The sequence below is a fragment of the Electrophorus electricus genome, chromosome 9 (genome assembly GCF_041902795.1).
Source record: "Electrophorus electricus isolate QZ-2024a chromosome 9, ASM4190279v1, whole genome shotgun sequence".
Taxonomy (NCBI): Eukaryota; Metazoa; Chordata; class Actinopteri; order Gymnotiformes; family Gymnotidae; genus Electrophorus; species Electrophorus electricus.
In genome coordinates, this window is record NC_137505.1 from 19,916,833 (window position 1) to 19,927,601 (window position 10,769).

At 38.4% G+C, this 10,769-nt stretch overlaps 1 protein-coding gene across 3 annotated transcripts; it reads left to right on the forward strand.

The window, feature by feature from the left end:
* Positions 1-282: 282 nt before the first annotated feature.
* On the forward strand, positions 283-8,747 carry sona (SON DNA and RNA binding protein a). 3 transcript variants are annotated; one of them, XM_081720821.1, is made up of 8 exons: positions 283-402; positions 1,859-1,993; positions 2,482-2,674; positions 2,777-2,856; positions 2,967-5,519; positions 5,606-6,042; positions 6,219-6,302; positions 6,881-8,747. In XM_081720821.1, exons 2-8 carry the CDS (start codon positions 1,966-1,968, stop codon positions 6,881-6,883), a joined length of 3,378 nt encoding a protein of 1,125 aa, XP_081576947.1. In that variant the 5' UTR covers positions 283-402; positions 1,859-1,965; the 3' UTR covers positions 6,884-8,747. The 3 variants fall into 3 exon arrangements, with proteins under 3 accessions (XP_081576947.1, XP_081576949.1, XP_081576948.1); XM_081720823.1 differs by having other exon boundaries at positions 2,970-5,519; XM_081720822.1 differs by lacking the exon at positions 283-402 and adding an exon at positions 431-624.
* Positions 8,748-10,769: the final 2,022 nt, after the last annotated feature.

Genomic DNA, 10,769 nt, shown 5'->3' on the forward strand with positions numbered 1-10,769 from the left:
ACCTAAATTTTAAAAATATTAATTTTCTTGCCTGGTGCAAAGGTAGCATGTGCCATGCACTGTGCACAAAGGTCTGAAGTCATTCGAAATAAGAAAGAATAAGAGCATCACTCAACACGATGGTCACTGGGTCTTTGCATAAAGACGTTTGGATATGTGAAAATAACCTGAACTATAACGGTACGGGTGCTCGCACAAAATAGTTAATTGTTGTTCAACGTTGTCTTGTACAGTAGATGTCAGTGTAGACCTTCGAATCGGAGCAGAAGGCAACGCACAGCTCCTCGTGCTTCTGGGATACTGGAGGGTTTACTCGCGGTAGAATGTCATGGCGACCATCACCGGGCAAGTTTTCCGTGGTTTCGTAACTGCTGATAACTGTGGGAATCCGATCTAGATCAGGTTAGTACGTGTAGCTCGCGTCTGTCATATCAATGGGATCTACCAGACAATGAGCTGCGTTTAAAGCTGCCGTGACTTGCCAGTAAAAATCGCGTTGCTCTGTAAAGAGCAAGGTTAGGCTAAGCTAGGCTAGTTGACCAGCCAGGAAGCCCCTTGTGAGATTGTTGTACCGAATATAAGCACATCTCTGATAGCTAGCTAGCTATTCGGTTATTTTGCAAGGTAATAATAACTTGTTAACTTTGTTGTCGGTGTTGTTTCAGTTTTATTTTAGTCGCACCGTCGAATAACCCTTTCAACCTTTGGATGGATGGCCTTAAGCGTGAATTGGTGTAACGATGTTGGATAACCCACGTTTGTTCGGCTAACGGGTTAGCTGGCTGTAGAGCTAGCTTAGCATAACTGTGGGCCTAACCAGCTGTTCCGCTACTGTGACAAAACGGGAAACATATCAAGTGTGAAATTAATATCTTAATTAAGTCCATTATAGTCGTCGTCGTTGGTGTTTTATCATAAATCTTAAAATGCACACAAATAGTACTCAGCATTAGCAGCAGCCTAGCTAGCGTGTGTCCTGTAACGTTAGCTAACGCGCTGTTTTTTCTTTGTCACCTCGCAACCTCGATGCCGCTGACCTGCATGTTGGCCTCATTAAGGAGTGCTTGTTTTACAGGAGTCTAGCAGAGACGATATCTACATTTTTTGCTAGTTGATTGTACGTTAACTCGATGTTTTATTTGTGGTTAGCTAGGAAGATAGCTAAAATAGAGTTGCTAGCCGGCTTGCTAAGATTCTAGAAGCATCTGCAGTAGTTAGCCTAGCTATCTTTGTGAGGCTTAACTAGCGAGCTGTCGTTAACAACAAACATCGTGAATTAAAACTAACGTTTGATATCTTGAAAATGGCGTATTTGGTCTTTAGTTATTTTATATTCGTACGTTGTCGATTTTACGTCTAACTTCCAAAGAAATGTTATGTTTTCTGCAAACAACTCGGTAGCAAACGTGGTGCAAAGAGCCTTGGCGGGAGTTGTTATTTATGGTGTCCGCTACGCTATCCCGTGGCCTCAGTTAGCAAATGCAACTATCCTTTGGTTTTCAATTCTAAATAACAGCTAGAAACCTTATCGATAGGTTAACGTTAGTTTAGTTGCTCTAATTTTTAACGAATATTAGACGTTTATTTTCTTCTCTCTCTCTCTCTCTCTCGCTCTCTCTCTCTCTCTCTCTCTCTCTCTCTCTCTCTCTCTCTATATATATAGATATAGATATAGATATAGATATAGATAGTGTCGAATATAATAATCTCTCTCAATTTTTTTATATATATCTCAATAACTACACATACTCCTGGCATACCTAGGTCTGGAATTAAGAACCAGATATTTGTAACTTGTAAATATTTATAACTTGTTTATTTAAGTGTTTGACAAAAATGTGTGTTCTGTTTTTTACAGAGTGAACAGTGATTGTCACATTAGCATCTTCTATTTTGCACAGAAAGATTGAAGAAAGAAAACCCACTTTCCATTAAGATCTAGAGGTTTGTAGTGGCGTTGTGGAAATGGAATGTGCCAAGAGTACCAGTGTTGGTATGTATTATGGTGTATGTAATGATATGAAAAATGTTTGTTCACTACTTTGATTATATCAGTCAAAATACCAGAAATGTAATATTCAAATTATGGTGTTCCTAGGCAAAAAAAAAGTGTCTTAAGAATGTGTGCTGCAGTTATGATTCACTTTTGAATTGTTCTGTGCCTTCCTATCTGTATTAAAAAATAGATGAGATTTGGTCAGAATTGACCAGAAATATACATTTTATTTGGCAGTAGGCAATGAAACAAATTTTGTGACTGATAAACTGTGCAAACGTGACACAATATGAAAATATACTATTTTTGAACATCAGGAAATTGTTAACCTGTTAATATGTTGCAACATTTTAGCTAGCAAGGTTGCTAGTTGTGTAACCATTTTGGAAATTGCTTAAGCATAAACCATCAGAAGTAATTTAGAGGTCAATTATTTGAGCCTTAAGTATATGCTTTTAAAAACGGATGTAACTATCCCCCCACAGAAGGTATTGATCCATCAGAGGCTGCTCTGTGTGAAGATGTTGCTCTCAGAGATGGTGGTGAGACACCACGAAAGAAAAATAAGAAGCACAAAAAACACAAAAGCAAGAAGAAGCGCAAGAAGAAGAAGGGTGAAAAGGAGAGCAGCTCTGAATCTGGAGTAGAATCGGATGGAGAGACACAAACAAAATTGAGGTAGGGCTTTTTCTGCGAGTTTGAAATAAATCAATATTTCTGGCTTAGTGGGTTTTTTTTCAGAAGGAATATTTTATGAAAAATTTTGTGCAACTTGTATAGTACGAAAAAAGAAGTTCCTTCCAGCTTTGAGACGGGTGACCAAGATGAGGATAAAAAATCCACAAAAAATTCTGTTGCAGGTAAGTGTTTATTCATATAATTGCTGTTTCTTGATAAATGTGCCAGGATTGTGCTTATGCTCACTGAAATTTGTGGACTCAGTAAAATGATAAACTGAATTTCTTGACAGAAGGTCATGATGATGATGCCAAAGTCAGAAAAACAAGGCATCATATGGGGAAAAAGAAGAAGAAAAAGAAGCGTAAAGAAGGAGAAAAACAAGAGAGAAATTCTTCTCATTCTCAATCAGTGAGTACATCTGAGTCAGGGTCTGAGACGGAATCGGAATCAAAAATTCCACAAGCACTGCAAACAAATCCCCCAAGTTTGGACAAGAAATCACCTGTGGATGCAATGATGCTCTCAAATGACAGGTATAAAGAAAGTGTATCGCAACCAGATGAAAGAAAGGGAGATGTGACTAATCAATCTGAGCATGTTGAAGAGGAGCATGTAATACCTTCTTGGAAGAAAGACAAGTCTCCCCAGGATGCACATTCTCAAGATGTAAATAAACAGGAACATGGTGAAAATGAAACACAGTTGGAGAACTTTGGGAAAAGTGGAAGCTTTAGCAAAGCTCAAGAACTCCCTGATATTATTCCCAAGCAAGAAAATGTGCACAAAGATCAAGTCAGCCAGAAGGAACCAAATAGGGAAAAAAGAGGAAAGGGGGATGCAGGAGAAAAGTCTCTTTCTAGGTCAAGATCACGATCACGCTCTGGCAATAAAGGGACTAAATCCAGCCACAGTCGTTCCAGAACTCCAAGGCAGTCAGGTGTATCAGTGCAGCAAAAAGATAAGTCATTATCAAGAGAGAGGTCTGATTCTAGCTCAAGGAAAAAGAGTCGTACACAAAAACGACTGTCAAAGTCCCCATCTGAAAAACGTAGATCCCGGTCTAGATCTATCAGGGTACCAAGACGTAAATCAAGGTCACATTCGGGGAAAAAAAGGCGTCGATCTGACTCCAGATCACGTAACAGAACCAGAAGGTCTAGGACCAGGTCTCCTCGACGTGGACGGCGAACAAGGTCTAGATCTGTAGTACGGCTACGCCGTTCAAGGTCTAGACGATCAGTATCTCGCCGAAAGAACCGTGGCTCAAGATCACGTTCTAGATCTGCCCGGAGAGGCAGACGCTCACGATCACGGTCTCGAAAAAGGTCCCCTGTGTCCCGTACAAGAAGGTCTCGGTCTCGGTCTGCTAGGAGAATAAGACGGACCCGCTCAAGGTCCATTGTGATCCTCAGGCGATCTAGATCTCGATTGAGAAGAAATAGGCGATCTAGATCAAGGTCCATTCGTAAAAACAGGTCAAGGTCTAGAACCCCACGAAGACGAAGTAGATCTCATTCCCCTCTGCGTTCCAGGCGTACCAAATCAAGATCCCCTGTTCGTCAGAGAAGGTCAAAATCTCCACGTAGGGCCAGATCAGAATCAAGATCTCCAAAGCGCAGTAAGCGTTCAAAATCAAGATCTGTGTCACGTCCTTCAAAGTCTGTCTCACCCAAGCTTAGGAGAGGACCAAAAAAACCTAAGCGGTCAAGGTCATTTTCACAGAGAGACACATCAAGATCTAGATCCATTTCAAGACAGAGACTTTCATCAGATAGAAGCCAGTCTCCAGCTAAGAGCAGGTCTAAATCTTTGTCTCCTGCCAAAGAGAAAACATCTTCAGTGGAGCATTCTAAAATTTCTGAATGTAATTATAAAGAAAAATCACCAGATCCCCAAACACAGACAAGTGTCACTGGGGAAGAAAATACAGCTCCCATAAAAGGGTGGAAACCAATCTCTTCTGAATCGCCACCAAAAATATCAAATGAATCCTCTACACAATCAGAACTTGAATCCAAAAAAGAAGATCCCAAGACAGAGCTCAAAACCACCTTGGAAAGTATAGAAGTGCAAAAAACATCCAGATCAAGGTCTTCTTCATCAGAACCAGTACCTCAGCATGCAAGTACTGGATCAGATGATAATGAGCAGTCTGATGATTCGAGATCACCAAGTCCAACAAAAGAATCAGGGTCAAAACCCAATAGAAAGTCTAAGTCACCTGTCTGTAGGAAGCGCTCCAGGTCTGTCTCCTCCACCCATAAGACACGATCCAAATCAAAATCTCTTAGCGGTAAGGACAAATCTAAGTCTCCAATAAGGAAGCGAAAGTCTATTTCTCCCTCTCACAGCCTAAGGAAGCGTTCAAAATCCAGGTCACCTGTTCGTAGAAAGAGATCACGCTCAAGATCAGTCACACGGAGAGGGAAATCCAGGTCTAAATCTCGCACTAGGACCAAACGCTCAAAATCTAAAACCCCCAGAAGGAAGCGATCTAAGTCTAGGTCACCAGTCCGAAAAAGACGGTCTAAATCACGCTCTCCTGCTCGAAGAAAAAGATCAAAGAGTCCAGATAAAGGTAAACGGTCAAAATCCCGTTCACCAGCCAGGAAGAGGAGGTCAAGATCACGATCAAAGTCAAGGGCACGTCCTTCCCGATCTAGAAGATCTCGCTCTACTTCACGCCGGAGGAGACCTGTTTTTCGAGGTCGATCTTTTGACAGGCGCGATCGCTGGAAGCGTGAGCCAAGTCATTCTCCCATTCTTATCCTCCGTAAAAGAAGGTCCACCTCAAGAACTCGCCGCAGCTCTAGCAAGACACCACCACGCCTCACTGAGCTAGGTAACTGCACATTTGTGAATAAATTCTGATTAAATAAGTTTTAGGATATTGATATTAAGCTATATTGTCCATTTTGTTTTTCACAGACAAAGATCAGCTGTTGGAAATTGCTAAGGCTAATGCTGCAGCAATGTGTGCTAAAGCAGGGATGCCCATCCCAGAGAGCCTAAAGCCCAAAGCTATCCTTCAGTTGCCTTTGCCAACCCCTACTCCGGCTCCACTGTCTTTACCTCTGCCCCTGCCAGTTCCAAATTTGCCCATGAACCTTCCAATGGGCATACCTGGCATGCCCGGAATGCCAAACATGCCTATGAATGCTGCTATGGCTAGCATGACAGCAGCCACCATGACTGCAGCCCTGTCTAACATGGGAGCTTTGGCAGCCATGCCCCCTATGCCTCCACTGCCCACCATTACCAATAAACCACCTCCGGCACCTACTCCTAATCTGGCTAACATTGAAGAGGTGAAAAGAAAAGTGACACAGCAGGCTAACAGCATTAGTATCAAGGAGCTGACGGAGGTAAGCGTAATTTGTATGCTGTATTGGAAGTCTGCCTCAGTTGTTTGATAATCATTAGCATTCCAAAAGATGGCGTTCTAGTAGGTTTAAACTACAAGTGCTGTCTATATATAAGGTTAGAACAACAAATCAAGGCTCTTCAATCAGTTTGTAAATGATGCAATTTCTGATTTTAGAAGTGCAAACAGATTGCAGAAAGTAAGGAGGAGATGAGCATTGCAAAGCCCCATGTGTCTGATGATGAAGACGATGGAAAACGGGTAAGAATTCTTATGCAAAGATGAACAAGCATGTTGACAACAGTACGCTGTTTGTCCAGAAGCCAAAAATATTTTCTACATAATGCACCCTTGCTATTAAATATTCACATTTTGTTGTCTTTTTAAAATCATAGAAGTTATTTGATTCAGTTGTGGCTCAACTACTTCTATTCTATATAATTTAGGGTATTTTTAATGCAATTTCATATATATATGTATATATATATATATGTATATATGTGTGTGTATATATGTATGTGTGTGTATGTGTATATATATGTATATATATATATATATATATATATATATATATATATATATATGTGTATATATGTATATATATGTATGTATGTATGTATGTATATATATATATATATATATATAAAATTGCTTTTTTTTTTTATAGCATGGTAGGAAACTGGTAGTTATCGTCATTCACACTCTTAGTCATTCAAATTCAGAAGCCTCTTAATGTTTGCACTACTTAAAATGCAAGCATAAGATGTAATTGTACTTTAATACCAAGAAGCATCATAAACAACTGCTTCAACATGTTCTCTCTCCCATTCCCTTTGCAGTAACCTACTGGTGCTTATTCAACTGTATCCCTACTTAATCCTAATGGAAATCCATAATTCCTGCTTAAATGAGAAGATGAAGTTGTCTGGATCCTAACTGCCTGTACATCCATGAGGCAGGAATTGGTCCAGTGAATATTTCCACCATCTTGATATTTTTACTTTACTTTTCATTTTTACTTTGACACCACCATAGGAGGCAGGATTCCTGTTGCCTCAGGACTTGTACTAAATCTAGATCATTTTTTTTGTGTCTTCAGGGGGTATGGGGGCTTCCTTGTACAATGAAGCAAATGTATTGCTTGATAAGATTCAAAGTGAAGTATTGTTTGACTTTCAGTATAGAGTCTCTTGAAAGCTAAAAGAAGCAACTTATTTCAAGCTGATCTTTTGTCTTTAGGTTAAGTGTGAGAATTTTAGCCCATCCATAGCCACAGATCATCTCATTATATGTAAACCGCATTTATTAAGTACTCTCAGAATTATTTGTTAACTTTTTTTTTGAAATAAAAATAATTTTTAGAAATTAAAACTTGAGGATAAAATTGTAAGTGCTATACTTCATGAATGATATTTTCCTTAGTGTGCAGTTATATGATCTGACCAACAATTGGCTTGTAAACATGCTTGGCCAATATTTGATGTGCTTGAAGTTAACCAGGCTTTGACTTGGTTAGAAACTCAAATCTGAGTGGACATAGTTTCGGGCCTTGTGAAGAAGTCCTTATTCAGGTTGGTTTTTAGATCTCTGACAAAATTTTAAAAGGGCACACTGTTGGTTTTAGATCTTGAGAGGTGTACAGTACTGTTTTATCTTGTAATTTGAAATGACTGAAAATGTATGTGCTTTTGCCCAGTAGAGGTTTGTGGTCGGGTGCTTTGTTTATAATATGTGTGGAGTAACTTCAACATTTTAGGGAAGGGGTGTCTAAAAGATAAGAATTCATAATATTTACAGAGAAAAAAAAATCTTCACATTATACTGTTTGTTGAGTAGCCTAGATGTTGGTTTTGTGCAGCATTTTGTTAATTCTTTTGTGTCTATTCTTTTTCGCTACTGTTTTGATAGCTTGTGCAGATATTCTAATGGCCAATCATTAGAACTCTGAGCCAGAAATATTTTCACTTCAAGACTGGTCTCAGACACTATTTCAACCACCATAACATGCTCCATTTCATTAAGCTTCAGAGTTATCCTAGTAACTGCATTCCCATAGAAAGTTATGCACACAAAACTAATAAACGAACACTCACTTGACAGTCAACAGCTAAGCAAATGAATTAAAAAGTTTCTGGTAATTGAATCTGGTTTTCATCCTAGTATTAATTGGTTTGATTCTGAGTGCTCTTTAGCACTGAGGATGAAGTGTGCTCATCACTTTTATGACCACAAACAGTGGTGCAGATCTTGTGTTCTAAGTGGATGGTCTGCAGATGCTTAGCTTTATATGTAACAAATGAGTTATACGGGCAAGGATTGGTTAGGAAAAGGTAAAGATTATTTATATAGTTAATGTTTTAGTGAAAGTTATGCATCTGCAAGTCATAATACAGTAGCAAACTAAATTTGGGAACTTTTTTTTTTTTTCTTTTATACTGAATTGATTTCCATTATTGGGCCCTTCTGCTACTAAAAGAAATGTACAATGCTACACCATAACTTTGATTAAAAGACTACACAATGAGTGGTACTCAAAGCACAAGAGGCAGTGTACTTTTTTATCCTTTTGTACAGGCCCAAGTACCATGTTCCTAGTGTAGTATCCATGATTTTGATTACCCAGTGCAGTTGGGATTTTCTGCCATAGGATAATGTTGCTTGCTTTGTACATAATGCGGCATTGATTATTAAAATAAATTACCATGATCATTTGATTGTTTTGGCTTTTGTTGGCAGTTGAAGGGTTACATTTGATTAGAGGTGTACCACATATCTGCAGCTGATATATTCTTTGCCAGTAGGTTCAATTTTGGGATTTTTGCTGATAATTACAGTAGATGCTTTTCATCTTTCCAACAGATTAAGCCTTCTGTTTAATATAAATCTTGTTGATTTATCACTACAGTTATAAGAAACATGGTAATCAGAAGTTAGTTTCCTTTTTTTTCGAGTGCAATGTGTTTGGAATTATTTTCACCAAAGATTTAGTGTATTTTTAGGTTGCTGCTTACTCATTCAGCAACGTTTCTGATGATGACTAGAGTTTTGCAGTTCTGTTTTTTTTTCTCTCTCTCTCCTTTTCCCTCAGGGCTTTCCAGCTATATGCTTTCTTTACTGTGCACCAGTTAAAAGCATAAAAGTGGCACCTAACATTTGAGAGAGGCTAGAAATTAAAATGTAACTATTTTTGTACCCACTTATGTTTGGAACAATGTATGTTTACAACTATTGTGATTTACTTGTGACATGGGTAGGTAAAATTTATTCATTTTTAGAGTTTTAGATGTCTTTTACCTGCTGCACTTCATATAAACCTATAGTGTGATGTTAATTTATCTTGATTATTTTAAAAGCATCAGTTATTAATATCAATATTGGTCCAAGAAATTCAATCTTGGTGCATCCCTACTGCAAGTCCCCTATTGCAAGCATATGACTTGTAACTTCAGCCCCTCAGTAGCTGTTCATGGATATGCACCGTCTCTGTCTTGTGCTTGAAAAGGGTAACTTCTTTGTTTTTACAGTTTTTATTTTTTCTCTAAGATAAAGCTATAAAGTCAAAGACAGGAATGGTCTATAATTTTATACATCTACAAACCTATTGCTGCGATAGAGATTTGTAGAGTCGAGCTTCACAACAATCTGGTACTGCACTGCCATCAGATGTGATCTTATATACTACAACACATCAAGTCTGCATAAAAGACTTCAGATGTAAACCTGCTGAATCTTCATGGTCTATTTACCAGCAAAACTAGGAAGCAGGCAGAGAAAATACTTGCTGACCCCTCACATCCTGGACATCACCTATTCCAACTCTTGACCGCTTCATTCTTATCAAAACTACTAGATGATAAAATGTTCTTCTTCAAACCATTACTCATGAATAATTCACAATAGTTCCACCTGGTACTGCTGTCTTTACCCCAGTATCAGTTAATTTAAGGTAACACTTTATTGATCCTGAAGGAAATTGCAGATGGATTAACTGGCACTCTACACGATATTATTTAAGCACCTATACTTTTAACATTTAGAAATCTTATTCCTTTTTCTCTCTGTGTATGTAGAAAGATTCAAAATTGTAGGGAAGCATACAGTTTCCAGAGAAGGAGGACATTTCGGACACAAGTCCTTCATTAACTGTAAGCAAAGTGCATTTGAAGTTCTAGGAGGTGGATTTTTAAATCATAACATTCATTCCATGGGGTTCTAAAGTTACGAAAGTATAGACCTTTTTTTCTTTGAGTTTTGCAACGTAATTGCTGTCATAGCAACAACTAGAGATGCAGTTGTCATTAATGTAATGTCCATTAGCATTAAAATGCCTCGCCACTGGAAGTGACATATCCTTAATTATATATTTCCTCCTACAAATAAAACGGTGACTAATATACTTCGGAATCCTCCAGGATGATGCAGAGACTGCAACCTTTTTAAAGCATTTTCTACTTGTCTCCTAAAGACGAGACAAAAAAAAAAAAAAAGAATGCTTGCCAACAGTGAGATATGTGACCATTCAGATAATAACTGATACCATAGACTGCAGCCACTCTAAATTGAATCAGTAGTAGAACAGGACTGATTGCTGCCTGTTTAAACTGCATGAAAATTGTCACTATTCCCAGTTCTTTGGAATTAACGTCAATGCAAAAACAATTCTGGTTTTTGATGGCAGTACTTTTTTTTAAATTTAGTTTCACATTTTCAAACCTTTAAAATAGCTTT